This window comes from Oncorhynchus keta, chromosome 26, assembly GCF_023373465.1.
Source record: "Oncorhynchus keta strain PuntledgeMale-10-30-2019 chromosome 26, Oket_V2, whole genome shotgun sequence".
In the NCBI taxonomy this organism is placed as follows: Eukaryota; Metazoa; Chordata; class Actinopteri; order Salmoniformes; family Salmonidae; genus Oncorhynchus; species Oncorhynchus keta.
The window spans coordinates 7796757-7816609 of record NC_068446.1 but is presented as its reverse complement, the minus strand read 5'-3'; the positions used below and the strand labels follow the sequence as shown (position 1 = coordinate 7816609).

Below are 19853 nucleotides of genomic sequence, written 5' to 3'. Positions count from 1 at the left end.
GTATTGAAAGATTAGATTTTTTTTTGAAAAAGCCTGTAACGTAACAAAATGTGGAAAAAATAGAGGGGTCTGAATACTTTCCAAATGCACTGTACATTTTCCTGTTGCTGCAGGACTATTTTCCTGCTGTAACAAACTGGCTTAAATTGAGGTTCAGTTGTGGTCAATTTGAAGTGTAGAAATTATTCTAATTATGTTGGGCCCCGACCATCCGCTCCGACAAAAATCTGCCCTAGTTGCCTACCCCTGCTGTATACCCTCTCCAATCAACCCCTCTCCGAACATCACACTCTCACCTTAAAGTAGAACTTTCCCACTTTCATCACCTTTCTAGACTTACTCATTGTAAAACAGTCATTCCTTCATTGGTACGGCTTAATGGATGTTTTCTTTTACTTGCACTAAACCCCATGGCGCCCCCCTACTAGCACTGACCTTGCTGACAACCACATATCAGTCGTAGTAAGTACATTTCCCCCCAATAAAGTAGTTATCTTAAGATAAACTGTAAGTCACTCTGGATAAGAGCAACTGCTAAATGAGTGAAATGTAATGTACTAGCTCTTCTGTTTGTTGTTCTCGAGTAATAATGTAACACGACTTGACACAAGAAAAATAATGTAACACAACTATCTACATATGTAGGACCTTAATTTGAGCCCGTTTGCTACAGTGTAACCCTACAGCATCAGGAAATGGGAATTATTACGTGGGAATTATAATTAATTGACATTTTTGTCGGGGTTGATACATTTTTCGTAAGGGAACACCATGTCTGTAATTTGAAAGCGGAAATGATAAACTTTGGAAGCATTTTAAACCTCAAATACACTACCCGTTTGACTTTTCCTGTATTGCAGGAAGATTCTCCTGCAACATGGCGATCATGGGAAGATCCTGCATCTGTACCAATCAGCACCTGATTTGATACACGAATGAGCCTGTGAACAAATAATTATGTTAATTACTCAGCACTGTATACAGAGAAGTAATGACTTAATAAATCACTTAAGTGCTTCGTCAAGACACGTTCGCCCTGAAGGAGTATGGGTACAGGGTCAGTCCCTCTAGACCTCCTGAAGTCTAGTTGACCTGTTGTGGTTCAACAAGGGTGCCAGGGCCAAGTGGTGCTCTCCCGGATTCATAAATAAACAGCTAGCTCTGTGATTGTCGTTAGTTCTAAAAAAGACTATGACATATAGAGGGCCACAGGGGACAAGCAGTTAGAGCGACACTCTCTTGAGAGAAGCCGCGCTGGGCTAACTCTAATGGTACTGTTAGGTGGTGAGCGACGAGCAGTGATGGGAGCTCGCTGTAATAGTGAGGGCCACAATAAATGTCAGAGGGCCACAATAAATGAGAGAGAAATGATGCTCTTTTGCCTAGTTAGATGTAGAGAGCAGGGGCCAAGCCTCAGTCCATGACTTACTGTTTATCGTGCATTATCAATCTCCAGGGAGAGAGCTTGTTGGATTTTAAACTTTGGAACAGTAGATGCATAGACTCCAGCAAACGACTAACTCTGCAGTACAACAGTTAAAGCGTCTACAGAACCACGTATCATGTTTTATTTACGTGTGTTGTGTAAATAGAGTTACGGGATGTGATATTCTCATCCTGCACTGTGTCACACTCAAGCCTTGTCGACGTGTTCACGTGCTCTGATAGGACGGCGGCGGCGAGCCTGACCAATCAGAATGAGGAGGAGCTGCAGCGTCTCTGTGAGGAGCGGCAGCAGGAGATCAGCCACAATCAGGAGATCCTCGAGACCAAGGTCGAGCTGCTTCAGGAGGTCACGCGCGCACACACACACCACACACACTAATGCAGGAGGTCACACAGTTTTGACAGAAACTAGTATTATTCCAATGTTGATGATTCCAATACACTTTGTTTCTGTGCTCAGTTTCAAATGCTGTGGTTACATTTGGAACATACACTGACACTCCTGATGCATTGTGTTGTCAGGAGGCCCAGTTAGCGCGGGGCGAGGCTGAGAAGATTGCCTCTCTGGCAGAGGCTGAGTCCCAGTGCTGCTTGGCCCTGGAGAGAGAGATGATGATGAAGATGGAGGAGGAAGAGGAGAAGTGTGAGGGCGGGTCACTGGGATCCAGGCTGCAGCAGGGGGCCCTGGCAGAGAAGGACAGGTTAGCAGGAGGACAGGTGCTGATCGAGGTGTGACTGGCATGTCAGTGTGTTGTTTCTCTCAGAATGTGTGAATTTAATGCCAGATCAGAGTTTAATGCCCGGTCAGGGTTCCATGGCCGCAGGCAGAACAGCAGAAATTGGGTCTGCAGCACGACCAGGTGGACTCGGGACGGGGACAGCCCGATGTCGTCAGGCCAGGTAGTCCTGAGACATGGTCCGAGGACTCAGGTCCTCTGGGAGGGGAGAGAGACAGAGAGATGGGAGAATTAGAGGGAGCATATCTAAGATCACACAGGACACCAGATAAGACAGGAGAATTACACCAGATACAGACTGACCTTAGCTCCCTGGCACATAGACTATTGCAGCATAGATACAGGAGACTGAGACAGGGGGGATCGGAAGTTACTCCCGGGCAGGGACAAAAAGGCAGGATATAACCCCACCCGCTTTGGCAAAGCACAGCCCCCACACCACTAAACGGATATCAATAGGCCACTAATTTACTACCCTGAGACAAGGCCGAGTGTAGCCCACAAAGATCTTCCCACCGCAGGAGCCCGAGGACAGGAAGGAGGGAAGAGAGCGAGCAAGCCAGTGACTCAGCCCCCGTAATAGGGTCAGAGGCAGAGAATCACACTGATAAAATTGACAGAGAAACGGTGCCGGAGTCGTGCCCTACGTACATACTGTCCTCTACTGAAAGAGTGGTTATGGGGTCACAGATATCAGTCCAAGAGGTGTTGCAGAGCTTGTTTCATTAGGAACTTCAGCCCAACAGTCATAAAACGTACAAGCCTTGTTTATCACAGTTTTAGTGGTTAAATTCAGTCAAGCCTATACTTTCCTCTCTCTCTCCCTCTCGATCTCTCAATTCAATTCAAACGGCTTTATTGGCATAGGAAACACATGTTTACATTGCCAAATGCAAGTGAAATAGTTAAAGAAAAGTGAAATAAAGAATCAGAAAGGAACAGTAAACATGACACTCACAAAAGTTTTAAAAGAATAGAGACATTTCAAACGTTATATTATGGCCATGTACAGCGTAGTAACAATGTGCAAATAGTTGACGTACAAAAGGGAAAAAATATATAATATAAATGTGGCTTGTATTTACTTTGTTTGTGCTTCACTGTTTGCCCCTTTGTGGCAACAGGTCACAAATCTTGCTGCTGTCTTTCTCTCTGCCTCTCTCACTTTCTTGCCCTCCCCCGCTCTCCCTCAGAGTAATAGAGGACCTGACTGAGGAGAGGAGGTTGCTGAGCCACCGGGTCGGAGAGCTGGAGGTCAGAGTTCACGACCTCATGGCTTCCCTCCAGAAGAAAGACAGGGATGCAGAGGTAAATGAAAGTCCAGTTGTTTTGTACATAGCTTATTACAGTGTATAACATCGGTATCGTAAATACAACCCCTCAGCCTCTCTCTCTCACAGTTCACTTAACCTTTTCATACGTGAGTTCGGTCGCCCCAGCATGAGTTTTTTTTTAGTGCACATAGAATGCATTCACGGTTCCAAAATGTGATTATTACGCAACAGGACAGGTAACACACGTGGCCAGTTAATTATCGATAGGCTATGTTTCAACCTGTCAATTTCAAATGATTTTCTAACAAGTTGTATTGTCTAACAACAGCTTGAATTGAGGTGTGTTCCTCATTAAGATGCATAGAAGGAGCTGATTTCAGCGCTGCGGACAATTTGTTTGAGGCTTTACTGAGCCGGACAAACTTCACTCTTCGAGGAGAGCCCACGCACTTCACCAATGTTTCCGCAGATCAAGTATGCAGACGTGTGCAGTTTTGCACAAATTGTCACATTGTCTGGCTGGCGCTCGCATTGTCTTCCTTACAAGATAATAACTTTGGACATGTGTGCGTTCCTACCAAAGTAAGTGCCTTATTTTCTGTATACCGTGTTGCGTTTCTACTGGAGCATACAGTATGTATTGTAGCAGGCTCAAGGTGGTGGGGTTTCCATGTCACCAAGTTCAAAAACCAAACATGATCACGAAGCACAACTAGAGTACAAATGGGTCATTTACTAGGGAGATTTGCACACTGTGGGAAATGAAAACCAAATTTCAAAATCAAATTTTATGAGTCACACGCGCTGAATAAAACGGGTGTAGACTTTACAGTGAAATGCTTACTTACGAGCCCCTAACCAACAATATGGATAAGTAATTAAAGAGCAGCAGTAAAAAAAATAACAGTATATACAGGTGGGTGCCGGTACAGAGTCCATGTGCGGGGGCACCAGTTAGTGGAGGTAGTATGTACATGTAGAGTTATTAAAGTGACAATGCATAGATGACAACAGAGAGTGGCAGTGGTGTGGATGGGGGGCAATGCAAATAATCTCGGTAGCCATTTGACTAGATGTTCAGGAGTCTTATGGCTTGGGGGTAGAAGCTGTTTAGAAGCCTCTTGGACCTAGACTTGGCGATCCGGTACCGCTTGCCGTGCGGGGGAATTCAACGACCAGTTCACAGTCCACAATCCGTTCTCATTGTCTGGTTTTCCAGGAGTAATCCTAAAACTCGGATCCTCAGCCAAACCGGTTCGGTACACAGTGGGGGTAATCAGACAGTCCAGGTCACAATGGGTAATCACACACAATTCTCTCTCTTCTCACACGTTTTCCTCTCAGTCCTCTTCCCGTTTGTGCAGCCCGCGTCCTCTTTTACCCCCAAGCACTCCATGGCTTAATGATCCACAGGCTTGCCTCGTTGGGGCAGGAAGTCCATATAAGGCTCAGGGGTGGAGTCAACGGGCTGCAAGATATCTCCCTTCAAATCACCACTCCCCTCACCTCTCCCTGCCTTCTGCCACACACCCTCCACCCTCATCTCCTACCGGAAGGGAGGGGTGGTCCAGCTCCCTAGATCAATCCTCCTGGAGAGAGCATCGGCATTTCCATGGGCTGCACCTGATCTGTGGACGACAGAGAAATCAAAAGGCTGTAAGGCGAGGAACCAGCGGGTCACCCGGGCGTTACTGTCCTTATTCCCTGACATCTAAACCAGTGGTGCATGGTCCATTACGAGGGTGAAGTGCTGTCCCAATAAGTAATATTTCAGCGTCTCCAGCGCCCATTCTTTCTCCACAGTGGAATATCTTTGTTCCTGCAGCAACAGCTTCCGACTAATGTCTTGCTTTCCGACTGGGTGTTCCTCACCTTTTTGTAGCTGTGATAGGACGGCACCCACCCATTTCAGAAGCATCGTTCTGTACCATCAGTGGTTTGGAAAAGTCCGGGCTCACCAGCATGAGTCCAGAACAGTTCTCCCTTTAGGTCCTGGAAGGCTTTCTGTCTCCTCGGTCCACGTCACCTGGACGGGTAGACTGCTCCTGGTCAGATCTGTCAGGGGACTGACTAGGGAGGCAAAGTGGGGATTAAATCTCCGGTAGTAACTAGTCAACCCCACAAAAGTGCGCACCTGCTTCTTGGTGAGGGGGCGGGGCCAGTCCCGAATTGCCTCCACTTTCTTCACCTGGGGTTTGACACATCCCCTCCCGATCGTTTACCCCAGGTACTCAGCCTCCCACAGGCAGAGCCGACATTTCCTTGGGTTAGCTGTTAGCCCCGCCCCCTGTAAGGCCTGCCTCGCTCCCATGGATCACAGCATCACCGAAATAAGACGCCACGTACTCACGATGGGGACGGAGAATCCGGTCCATCAACCTCTGGAAGGTGGCCAGGGCCCCGTGCAACTCAAAAAGGACAGCTTCTTGTCGTGGAACAGCCTGTCAGGGGTGGCGAAAGCATTTTTCCCCCGTGCCTTTTGTCCCCCAAAGGGCACCAATAACCCGTCAAGTCGAGCATGCTGATAAATCGTACGGTTCCTAGCCGTTCGATTAGTTCATTTCGGGCCATGGGGTAGGCATCGAACTGACATGCCTGACAGGAAAGGTGCTAGCAGGCTGGCCCATTGCTCATGGAGCCATTTCTCCCTAGCCTCCGTCCTCCCGAAGGCTTGGAGGTAAGCCATGATGTCGTCAGCCTCTGTCAGCATCAGTATAAACTAACTGGGTTTGGGACAAGAGACTGCTGCGCCTGCAGACACGCCGGCCTGGGCGGCTGTCAGCTGGCTGAGTTTAGCTGACGCTGGTCCTCCAGCAGCACCCAATGCATAGCCTGCTGCACTATGTTCGCCTCCACCAGTCTGTTTAATTATTGAGCTTGGTTTGCTTTGCCCGCATTCTCCATCACATGTAGCAGGCTAAAGGGGGTGTAGTTTCCACGTCACCAAGTTCAATAACCAAACACACACATGAAGCACAACTAGAATACAAATGGGTAATTTATTAGGGAGATATGCACACAGTGGGAAAGGGGGAATTCAGCAACCAGTAAGTAATCCGTTCTCATTGACCGTTCCGTTCTTCAGGGGTAGTCCTAAAACGCGGGTCCTCAGCCAAACCGGTTCGGTACACAGTGGGGGTAATCACACAGATAATTCTCTCTCTTCTCACACTCTCCATAACACACATTTTACATTTTCCATTTTCCTCTTTCATCCCCAAGCACTCCATGCCTTAATGAATCACAGGCTTGCCTCGTTGGGGCAGGAAGTCCATATAAGGCTTGGGGTGGAGCCAGCGGGCTGCAAGATATCTCCCTTCAATCACCACTCTCCTCACCTCTCCCTCTCTAGGAGACAGAACGCATTTCCTTCCTGAGCTGTATGACAGCTGCTTGGTCCCATGGTGTTTATACTTGCGTACAGTCGTGGCCAAAAGTTGAGAACGACACAAATATTAATTTCCACAAAGTTTGCTGCTTCAGTGCCTTTAGATATTTTTTGTCAGATGTTACTATGGAATACTGAAGTATAATTACAAGCATTTCATAAGTGTCAAAGGCTTTTATTGACAATTACATGAAGTTGATGCAAAGAGTCAATATTTGCAGTGTTGACCTTTCTTTTTCAAGACCTCTGCAATCCGCCCTGGCATGCTGTCAATTAACTTCTGGGCCACATCCTGACTGATGGCAGCCCATTCTTGCATAACCAATGCTTGGAAATTTGTCAGAATTTGTTTTTTATCCACCCGCCTCTTGAGGATTGACCACAAGTTCTCAATGGGATTAAGGTCTGGGGAGTTTCCTGGCCATGGACCCAAAATATCGATGTATTGTTCCCAGAGCCACTTAGTTATAACTTTTGCCTTATGGCAAGGTGCTCCACCAAGGCATTGTTCGTCACCAAACTGTTCCTGGATGGTTGGGAGAAGTTGCTCTCAGAGGATGTGTTGGTACCATTCTTTATTCATGACTGTGTTCTTAGGCAAAATTGTGAGTGAGCCCACTCCCTTGGCTGAGAAGCAACCCCACACATGTATGGTCTCAGGATGACACAGGACTGATGGTAGCGCTCAACTTGTCTTCATCCGGACAAGCTTTTTTCCAGAAAACCCAAACAATCGGAAAGGGTATTCATCAGAGAAAATGACTTTACCCCAGTCCTCAGCAGTCCAATCCCTGTACCTTTTGCAGAATATCAGTCTGTCCCTGATGTTTTTCCTGGAGATAAGTGGCTTCTTTGCTGCCCTTCTTGACACCAAGCCATCCTCCAAAAGTCTATGCCTCACTGTGCTTGCAGATGCACTCACACCTGCCTGCTGCCATTCCTGAGCAAGCTCTGTACTGGTGGTGCCCCGATCCCGCAGCTGAATCAACTTTAGACGTCGGTCCTGGCGCTTGCTGGACTTTCTTGGGCTCCCTGAAGCCTTCCTCACAACAATTACCGCTCTCCTAGAAGTTCTTGATGATCTGATAAATGGTTGATTGCCCGTGAAGCCCTTTTTGTGCAAAGCAATGATGATGACACGTGTTTCCTTGCAGGTAACCATGACAGAGGAAGAACAATGATTCCAAGCACCACCCTCCTTTTGAAGCTTCCAGTCTGTTATTTGAACTCAATCAGCATGACAGAGTGATCTCCAGCCTTGTCCTCGTCAACACCCACACCTGTGTTAACGAGAGAATCACTGACAGGAAGTCAGCTGGTCCTTTTGTGGCAGGGCTGAAATGCAGTGGAAATGTTTTTTGGAGATTCAGTTCATTTGCATGGCAAAGAGGGACTTTGCCATGTCATTGCAATTCATCTGATCACTCTTCATAACATTCTGGAGTATATGCAAATTGCCATCATATGAACTGAGACAGCAGACTTTGAAAATGTATATTTGTGTCATTCTCAACTTTTGGCCATGACTGTACTATTGTTTGATGAACGTGGTACCTTCAGGAGTTTGGCAATTGCTCCCAATGATGAACCAGACTTGTGGTCTACAATTTTTTTTTCTGAGGTCTTGGCTGATTTATTTTGATTTTCCCATGATGTCAAGCAAAGAGGCACTGAGTTTGAAGGTATCCCTTGAAATACATCCACAGGTACACCTCCAATTGACTCAAATGATGTCAATTAGCCTATCGGAAGCTTCTAAAGCCATGACATCATTTTCTGGAATTTTCCAAGCTGTTTAAAGGCACAGTCAACTTAGTGTAAAAATGTAGATGTCCTAACCGACTTGAAAAACACGTTTTAATGGCTCCAACCTAAGTGTTTGTAAACTTCCGATTTCAACTGTATGTATGTATGTATGTATGTATGTATGTATGTATGTATGTATGTATGTATGTATGTATGTATGTATGTATGTATGTATGTATGTATGGAGCATAATGTATTTACAGTTTTATTCACGTTTTAGTTCTGGTGACAAATAAATCATTCCGACTATTGCATAGATTGTAATGGACACCTATGATATGTGTAAAATACTTTTTGGAAGGTTGTACTGATTATAATGAGCTAATGCTAAGCTGTTTGCCAGCAAGTTGTTGCACCATGTTTGTTGACATAATACAATGCCTTCTGTGTGTCACGTAAACGTCTGTCAGACCGAAGATGTTATAATGAGGTGAAGGAATGGTTCACTCATCTTTTGGGTAAACTTCTGGAAGTGAAGTGAATGATTGGACACGACACACCCCCTTCAACCTGCATACTGCAAACAGACCAAACTCATCTTGTCTCCTCTTATTATCTTTGGTTGACGCTAAAAACAAACATGGTGGTGCGCACAAACTTCCCATCATATCTAGAAAGTGTTTGACTCAATTATATTTCAATCAATATTGAGCTGACCCGTGATGTGATGAATTATAAATAGTATTTGCTATTAGCTGATTCATATTGTGGTTTCTATCATCCGAGAGTTATCTAAATATGACCGCTTGTGTTACGTCAATATTTCCTCAGTTAGCGTTAGGACTAATGTAGCCTACATTTTCCGGTTTGGATGATTGTGTTATGCTGTCGCTACTTCTGTGAAAGTCTGAACATTGCATCCAAAAATAAACTGCTCACATTCAGGACATTAACTTTGTAAGGACTGTGTGTTTGTGCAAACGTTTCTGTGAAAAAAGTGTGGCTAGCTGAAATGCTGATTGTTTTGTCAATCGAAACTGGTTCTAAATAAGCGTTCTAATCAAACCGGTTTGATCTTGCTACAGGGACCGACCACTGTAGAATGATCACACCCGTTCGTTGGTACGTGTGAAAAGGTTCAAGTTAAAGTACTCCTGAGTGGCGCAGTGGTCTAACACAGGAACCCAAACCGGCTGCAGCGTGTGCACTGTCGTGCATACATTTATTCCCCCCCCCCCCACTCAAAACGCGATCACGACACGCAGGTTAAAATATTTAAAAAAAACTCTGAACCAATGACATTAATTTGGGGACAGGTCGAAAAGCATTAAACATTTATGGTAATTTAGCTAGTTAGCTTGCACTTGCTAGCTAATGTTAATTTGTCCTATTTAGCTAGCTTGCTGTTGCGAGCTAATTTGTCCTGGGATATTAACATTGAGTTGTAATTTTACTTGAAATGCACAAGGACCTCTACTCCGACAGTTAATCCACACATAAAACAGCCAACCGAATCGTTTTTAGTCATCTCTCCTCCTTCTAGGCCTTTTCATCGTTTAATTTATATGGTGATCGCATCTAAACTTTCATTGTGTTACCATGACTACCGGCAAAACAGTTCGTCTTTCAATCACCCACGTGGTTATAATCAATGAGGAGATGGCACACGGGTACCTGCTTCTATAAACCAATGAGGAGATGGGAAAGGTAGGACTTGCAACGCGATCTGCGTCAGAAATAGGAATGACTCCTATTTTAGCCCTTGGCGTCGCAGACTGCGATCAGTGTGGGTGCAATAATTGAATAACATGGGTTTCTAAATGTATTTTGCCACGCTCGCGCACGCGACGTGTCCGGTCTGGTCAGCATGTAAGGCACTGCATCTCAGTTGCTAGAGTCAAGGCTCTGTCGCAGCTGGCCGCGACCGGGAGACCCATGGGGCGGCGCACAATTGGTCCAGTGTCGTCCGGGTTAGGGGAGGGTTTGGCCGGCAGGGATGTCCTTGTCCCATCGCGCTCTAGCGAATCCTGTGGCGGGCTGGGCGCATGCATGCTGACATGGTCACCAGGTGTTTCCTACAGTAGCTTTCCTAAGCAGGCCGTGAAGAACATTGGGTGGTGTTTTAGCTGGCTCACGACCTTCACCTCTCCTTCCGGGTTATGAGACAAGACTGGCGAAATTGGGGATGAAAATTTAAAAAGTAAAATAAAATAAATACAAGTAAAGGTTAAAGTATATAATAATTACGACAGTCACAAAAGAACCTATCCACATATACAGTATGACATCAGGCGACACTTAGTTTTGTGACTGGAGGCCTAGTACTGGTTCTAATATTTGATTGGGCACGTGAGGGCCAACTCTACTGTACTCACTGCTAGCTACTGACATATGGGTTAGTCACGCTGTACACAGGTTAGTCATACCTCTCCTGCCCTCCGTCCTACCCCTCCCTGTCCCCCTTCCCAAGGGAATGAACAGCTGAACCCAGATTATGGGGGGGGTTGAGATACCATTACCATATCTGTCCTGTATTTATAAACATGTTGAATGTATAGTAGGTCAGTGGAACCCTGGCACCTGCTCCTATGTTAGGCTAACATACCTCAGAGCCACCGTGATGATGAGAAACAGATGGCTTTTGGGTTACATGCAGCAGGACTCACATGAATGCCTCCATGTCTATTTTGAATCCAAGAATGTAGTTGGTTCAACGGTACCTCTTAAATTATAGTGAAATCTATAATATCCTGGCTCAGAAAATGTAGCCATTTTCAAAATATTTCATGCCATCATGCAATCGTGTCATTCATATATTTGTTTTAACTGTTTTTTGAGGAACAAAAGATTGGGTTCATTATGAGTTTATACATTTTTTTTATTGTTACTTATTTACCACCCTTATTGTCTTCTGTCCACAGTTGCTGCGGAGTGAGATGGGTCGAGAGAAGAGTTGTATCCAGCCAGAGATGCAGGTATGTGTGGCAGGAGTACTGCCATCCTATAGTATGTCTGTGGTTGTGGGAATCTGATTCCATTGGCTTAACATAAGATTTTGGACCATGCACACACAGACAGGGACACTGTAGTGGGGAAGTGGGCTACAATAAATTAGTTTGCATGTAAGTGATGATAAGCTAAAGTTTGCTCTTTGAGAGATTTAATTCAAGGCCTGTAGCCAGCATTGCCTGGAGTAGTGTGTTTGATAGCAAGGCAATGGTATATGAAAGCCCTCCCAACCCGCTCCATGCTCCCTGGGACAAATGGTCGGAGGTTGCCCTCTGTAGGAACCAAAGGAAAACTGCATGTAAGATAGCTGGACCACACATTCACAAAATAACACCATTCACAACACACACACACACATATTCACAACACCACACACACATATTCACAACACCACACACACACATATTCACAACACCACACACACATATTCACAACACTACACACACACATATTCACAACACTACACACACACATATTCACAACACCACACATTCACACACCACACACACACACACAACACATACTGTACACAAATGAGGATCAAAATACTTGGTGCATTTGGGTCACTCAGATATATTGTTCAGCACTAAAATCTTCCCATCATAGTACTGAGGATATCTTGCTGGGTTCTATTTCAAATATATAGTTTCGATATCTCACTTACAGTTTTTTTCCAACTGCTTACACACATTTTCAAAACGGTCTCCTTTTTTAAAAACTCTACACACAATTCCCAAAACTGCACACACAAAATGCAAAATGCCTCACGTCTCCTTCAAAATGTAACACTGTTTTCAAAATGCCATAAACACATGTCAGAATGAAGCATTTGCATCAAATGGCAAACACTGCTTTCACAATAGTACATGTCTGGATATACCATGTAAACACTGTTGTTCTAAATCTAAAGCTCTGTGGTCTTTCATAGGCTTATATCTACATTTCAATACAATGTTCTACAGTGAAAGTAATCTGCTGAGAGGGGTAACAAGTACACTGTAAACACCAATACAATGTAGAAACAGAAATATTTATTAGGCCAAACATTACTGTTGTATACAGTATGTAAACCAAAAGTATATTCTTTAGAATACAGTAAAGAACACAATTGTGTGTGTGGGGTCCCGGGGGGGCAGTCCAGGAATTGGTAGGATGGGTGGCAAACCAGGTTTGGACCAGAACACCCCGGTGAAAACTAACATTGTCCCAAAAAAACACAAATCTAGCAGGCTCCTCATCTGGATCAGGGACATATATTGTGTAAATTGCATCCAGAAAAGTGAGCATATGGCCGGACCCAGTGTGGCATTGTGATGGAGGACCCTGTTTTGAGTGATGGCAGTACACATAGTTATATTACCCCCACGCTGTCCAGGGACATTGGTAAATGCCCTCTGTCCTATTACATTTCTTCCGCGGCGCCTGGTTTTGGTGAGGTTGAAGCCGACCTCATCCACATAAATAAATTAATGGCGAATTACATGGGCATCCAGCTCCAATACTCTCTGTAACAGACAAAAGGATATACAGATGAGTAAATATGGTCTGAAGTACTGGAAGTAGTGTTGCATACATACCTCTACAAAGTCATGTTGCATATTCTTGACTCTGTCAGAGTTTCTCTCAAATGGCACCTTTTAAAGTTGTTTCATCGTCACTCGGTGCCGTTGGAGGATGCGTTGTGTGGTCGACAGGCTTACAGCATTGATGTTGTTAAATATGGTGTCATTATTTGAAGATATGCTCTCTTATCTCTCGAATCCTAATTGCATTGCCGGCCAAAACCATATTTATAATTGTAGTCTCTTGTACATCTCTAAACAAGTGTCCTCGTCCTCCATGATGTCTTTGCCTTTCCACTCTGTAAAGAATTCAAACACAGTATGTGTTCAGCATAGGAACTGTAAACAATGTACAAAAAAATGTAGTACAGCATGATAACAAACCTCATTCATTCAGTGCAGTGCAGTAAATGGATGGCTTAGAGTTACAAATGTTTATGCAATACTATGCAGTCATACGTATTTTACAGTACATTACTGTAATGCTAAAATAGTCATTAGATAGTTGCATACCTGTTCTCATTTCTGAAGGTTTGAATTATGGACGCCACTGTAAATCGACTCAAGTTGGGCTGGACTCTCAGTCCAGCCTCTCTCATGGTCAAACCGTGGTTGATCACATGATCCACAACCTCTTGCTCTCTGTCCATTGTTGGCATCCATTGTTCAAAACAGGTAATCGGCTATTAGTTTGCACATGTGAGGAGTGTGTGTGTGACCTGGTGAATAAGTGTAGCATTTTGATTGGTTGTGTTTGGAAAAGGAAAGCAAGTCACTTCCTGTTAGATTTTCGTGTTTTAGGTAGAGAATTGTGTGTAGTGTTTTGAAAAAAGTGTTTTATGCAATTGACAACTGAGTCAAAGGCTGAGAAATAGCTTATGGTTTTGGATATTTGGTGTGTAGTTTAGCACTTTGAGTGAGAGGTTTAAAAAATCGTGTGACATTTTGTGTGTAAGCAGTTGGAAAAAACTGTAATGGGGATTTGCTCGAGCGGATTCTCTTATCTGAAGTGCCAATCACAGTGTCCATTGGAGACGGACAGGTCGATTGGCGAATGAGGTGAGCCCCTCTTCTCTTCGTAAGATGCCACTCGCCCTGCCTCTGGTCATACTCAAGCATGTCTCTCTTCAGGGAAAAGCAGTGAGATATCTCACTCATATTATCATAGAACTGGTATGTTCTATTTGAAATATATTGTTTTAATATCTCACTTTATGGGGATATAGACTGCCACTGTAATGCAGACATGCATGTACTGTGTCTCACTTATATTATCAGAGAAACAGTGTTACGCAAGTAGCCTTACGTTTTGAATTCTGGGCAATTGAACTGATTCCAGAGGCTGTTCCAAAACACTGCCGGCGGAAAAGAGGTGGACTTTTAGTCTGACTTAGGAGGCGCGCACACCACCCACCGCTTCCGAGTATATTACTCGCTAATGTTCAGTCTCTGAAAATATTTTTATTTTATTTTTTTAAATATATTTTTTACCTTTATTTAACCAGGCAAGTCAGTTAAGAACATATTCTTATTCTCAATGACGGCCTGGGAACTGCCTGTTCAGGGGCAGAACGACAGATTTGTACCTTGTCAGCTCGGGGGTTTGAACTCACAACCTTCCAGTTACTAGTCCAACGCTCTAACCACTAGGCTACGCTGCCTCACCCTGACGAGTTCAGGATGAGGATTTCCTTCCAGAGAGACATCCGGGATTGTAACATACTGTTTCACGGAAACATTTCTTTCTTGAGATATACTGTCAGAGTCCGTTCAGCCAGTTGGGCTCTCAGTTCATTGCGCAGACAGGAATAAATATCTCTCCAGGAAGAAGGGCGGGTGTGTATGTTTCATGATTAACTACTCTTGGTGTGATTATGATAACATACAGGAACGTAAGTCCTTTTGTTCACCCGGCCTAGAATACCTCACAATCAAATGCCTCCCAAGGTAATTCTGTTCAGTTATAGTCACGTGTACATTCCCACTCAAGCCAATACCACGACGGCCCTCAAAGAACTTCACTGGACTTTATGCAAACTGGACACCACATATCCTGAGGCCGCATTTATTATAGCTGGGGATTTTAACAAAGCAAATTTGAGGAAAACGTTACCGAAGTTCTATCAACACATTCACTGAAGTACTCGCGCTGCTTAACCACTCGACCACTGCTTCTCCAACTTCCGAGATGCCTACAAGGCTCTCCCCTACCCTCCCTTCGGCAAATCTGATCACAACTCCATTTTGCTCCTCCCTTCCTATAGATAGAAACTCAAACAGGAAGTATGCGTGCTAAGGACTATTCAACGCAAGTCTGACCAATCGGAATCCATGCTTCCAGATTGTTTTGATCACGTGGACTGGGATATGTTCCGGGTAGCCTCCGCGAACAAAATAGACGAATACACTGATACGGTGACTGAGTTTATCAGGATGTGTATAGGAGATGTTATACCCACTGTGGCTATTAAAACCTACCCTAAACAGAAACTGTGGATAGATGGCAGCATTCGTGCAAAACATTGCATTTAACCATAGTAGACAATCGCATTTAACCAACAGACAATCACGGAACACAAAGGAAAACCAGCCATGTCACGGACATCGACGTCTTGGTTCCAGACAACCTAAACACTTTTTCACCCGCTTTGAGTGGCCCACTTCCAAGGACTGTGGGCTCTCCTTCTCCGTGGCCAACGTGAGTAAGACGTTTAAGCGTGTTATACCTCGCAAGGCTGCCGGCCCAGACGGCATCCCTAGCCGCATCCACAGAGCATGCGCAGACCAGCTAGCTGGAGGGTTTACGGACATATTCAATCTCTCCCTATCTCAGTCTGCTGTCCCCACATGCTTCAAAATGTCCACCATTGTTCCTGTACCCAAGAAAGCAAAGGTAACTGAAGTAAATGACTATCGCCTTGTAGCACTCAATTAGGTCATCATGAAATGCTTTGAGAGACTAGTCTAGGATCATATCACCTCTACCTTACCTGACACCCTAGACCCACTTCAATTTGCTTACCACCCCAGTAGATCCACAGACGATGTAATCGCCATTGCACTGCACACTTCCCTATCCCATCTGGACAAGAGGAATACCTATGTAAGAATGCTGTTCATTGACTATAGCTCAAGTCGCTCTGGATAAGAGCGTCTGCTAAATGACTTAAATGTAAATGTAAATGTAAGGATTCAACCCCATAGTTCGGGCTCCCAAGTGGGCTTCATCTCAGTGCTAGAGGCGTCACTACAGACCCTGGTTCTATTCCAGGCTGTGTCACAACTGGTCGCGATTGGGAGTCCAATAGGTTGGCGCACACTTGGCCCAGCGTCATCCGGGTTGGGGCTTGGCTGGGGTAGGCCATCATTGTAAATGAGAATTTGTTCTTAACTGACTTGTCCAGATAAATAAGGGTTAAATACAAAAGAATAGTACCCTCCAAACTCATCATTAAGCTCGAGACCCTGGGTCTGAACCCCGCCCTGTGCAACTGGGTCCTGCACTTCCTGATGGACTGCCCCCAGGTGGTGAAGGTAAGATACAACTCCTCCACTTCGCTGATCTTCAACACTGGGGCCCCACAAGAATGCATGCTCAGCCACCTCTCCTGTACTTCCTGTTCACCCATGACTGCATGTCCACGCACACCTCCAACTCAGTCATCAAGTTTGCAGACGACACAACGGTATAAGGCCTGATTACCAACAATGATGAGACAGCCTACAGGGAGGAGGTGAGGGCCCTGGGAGTGTGGTGCCAGAAAAATAACCTGTCACTCAACGTCAACAAAACTAAGGAGCTGATCGTTGACTTCAGGAAACAGCAGAGGGAACCCCCCCTTCCCCCCTATCCACATCGACGGGACTCCAGTGGAGAAGGTGGAAAGCTTCAAGTTCCTCGGCGTACACATCACTGACAAACTGAAATGGTCCACCCACACAGACAGTGTGGTGAAGAATGCACAATGGCGCCTCTTCAACCTCAGGAGTCTGAAGAAATTTGGCTTGGTCCCTAAAACCCTCTCACAAACTTTTACAGATGCACAATTGAGAGCATTCTGTCGGGCTGTATCACCGCCTGCTACGGCAACTGCACCAACCGCAACCCCAGGGCTCTCCAGAGGGTGGTGCGGTCTGCCCAACACATCACCGGGGGCAAGCTACATGCCTTCCAGGACACCTACAGCCCCCGATGTCACAGGAAGGCCAAAAAGATTATCAAGGACATTAACCACCCGAGCCATGGCCTTCACCCCGCTATCATCCAGAATGCGAGGTCAGTACAGCTACATCAACCTGGTACCGAGATGCTGTTTTTCAGCCTCTATCTGTTAAATAGCCATCACTAGCACATTAGAGGCTGCTGCCCTATATACATAGACTTGAAATCACTGGCCACTTTATAATTTTTCTCAATCGCAGTCTTAACATTCTCTAAAAGCTTCTTGTGACTCCCATCCTGGATCCGGGAGCGTAATCATCGACTGACACTAATTAGCATAACGCAACGGACACAGATTTTTCTAGAAAATCTTCATATTCATGAAAATCACAAGTGAAATATATTGGAACACAGCTTAGCCTTTTGTTAATCACCCTGTCATTGCAGATTTTCAAAATATGCTTTACAGCCAAAGCTAGACAAGCATTTGTGTAAGTTTATCGATAGCCTAGCATAGCATTATGCCTTGCTAGCAGCAGGCAACCTTGTCACGAAAATCAGAAAAGCAATCAAATTAAATTGTTTACCTTTGATGAACTTCGGATATTTTCACTCACGAGACTCCCAGGCAGATAGCCAAAGTAATTTTTTTCCCCCAAATATTATTTATGTAGGCGAAATAGCTCCGTTTGTTCCTCACGTTTGGCTGAGAAATCGCCCGGAAATTGCAGTCACGAAAACGGCTCAAAATATTCCAAATTAGCTCCATAATATCGACAGAAACATGGCAAACATTGTTTATAATCAATCCTCAAGGCGCTTTTCAAATATCGATTCGATAATATATCCGTCGGGACAATTCGTTTTTCAGTAGGACCGTTTGGAGTAATGGCTACCTCTGTATTTTACGTGAGAGTCACCCTGGGAGCCATCAGGTGACCACTTACGCAATGTAGCCGCCTACGGCTATTCTTCAACATAAATGCGTAAAACTACGTCACAATGCTGTAGACACCTTGGGGAATATGTAGAAAGCATAAGCTGGTTGATAGCACATTCACAGCTCAATAGGGACTCATTGGAACGCAAGCGCTTTCAAAACCTGGGGCACTTCCTGATTGGATTTTTCTCAGGCTTTCGCCTGCAACATCAGTTCTGTTATACTCACAGATAATATCGTTACAGTTTTGGAAACGTTAGAGTGTTTTCTATCCAAAGCTGTCAATTATATGCATATTCTAGCATCTTGTCCTGAGAAAATATCCAGTTTAAAACGGGAACTGTTTTTTACCAAAAATTAAAATACTGCCCTAGAGTCGCAACAGGCTAAACTGTAAGTGCAATTGTCACTTTTTTATGGGACATCACAACTCTATTGCATGTTTGCAAAATGTAGTAGCTCACGCAAAACATTGAATTCATGCTTCAAAACCTTTTTTGTGTCAGTAAATTGGCCAATGCCACCAAAATGAACATTTTTTTTTGTCATCGTGTGAGCCGTGCTGGTCAAAATGTTAGGCGTTTTTTCACCATGGCAGTCAACCCTGGAAATGTTTGTTATATACAAATTTCAGTTTTGTTCTACTTTTTTGTTGACACTGAATGCTTACTGTACTAGACAAGAATGTCAGTTTTGTCCAGCTGAATGCTATTGTGTATCACACTGAACCTTTTGGATACCAATTTCAGCAGTAGGTAAAATATAGTATATGTCACTACAAGTTCCCATCTTCTTGGTGGACATCCTGTTGCTCTTGTTGGTCTGGCCAGAGATTTTCGTCAACATCACATCTGATGTTTTCCCTTGTGATGCACCGGGAGAAAAATCTCCTTGAGTGGCGCAATCATCCCCGCAATTATCGCCTGTGATGTCCTCACAAGCAGCATTCATGGCATCTAACAGAGACATCTGATCTTGTGCCCGATAGTCATATACTCTCCACCCCCATCCTGAAAAAAATGATTCTATCAGATACAGGAATGGGGAGTACGGTGGACGGAACTCCATTGTTACCCTTTCATGCGCAGGAAGGACAGGAGAAGTTGGGGGTTATAGGGCCCAATGTGTGGAATATGTGTACTCACACCATTCTCAGAAATGGCAGCACACATTGTAATATTGCCGCCACGTTGGACTGGCAAATCAAAATATAAAGTTAGTTTTACATTCTAGAATCAGACAGTTTAGCAAAGTAGACATGTTTGATGTTCTTATGGTATCTACAGGCATAATTGAAGTACAGTAAAACTCCCTGTACAACATACCATGTGCACACCAAAGGTTTACCTGGACATACTGCTACCGCAGCTCCTTCACTCTGTCACGAATTCCTCTCAAATGGCACCTTGTAGAGTTGTTTCAAAGTCATTCGATCTTTTTTCAAAACTCTGTCTATTGTGGAAATGCTGACAGAATTGATATTTGCGAAGATATTGTTGTCGTTTATGATTGCATTTTGGATCTCTCTTAGCCTGATGGAATTGTTGGCTATGACCATGTTGCAAATGTCTTGTTTTTGCTGATGGTTG

The 19853-nt window shown here is 44.5% G+C and overlaps 1 protein-coding gene across 2 annotated transcripts in view; it reads left to right on the top strand.

The window, feature by feature from the left end:
* Positions 1-19853, top strand: part of LOC118358882 (myomegalin-like) — a 140708-nt gene that overhangs the window by 60357 nt on the left and 60498 nt on the right. For both annotated transcript variants that reach the window (XM_052480141.1, XM_052480142.1), the window contains exons 6-9: positions 1669-1792; positions 1969-2147; positions 3377-3491; positions 11513-11566. In XM_052480141.1, coding sequence (XP_052336101.1) covers positions 1669-1792; positions 1969-2147; positions 3377-3491; positions 11513-11566 — 472 coding nt within the window. The remainder of the gene's footprint in view (positions 1-1668; positions 1793-1968; positions 2148-3376; positions 3492-11512; positions 11567-19853) is intronic.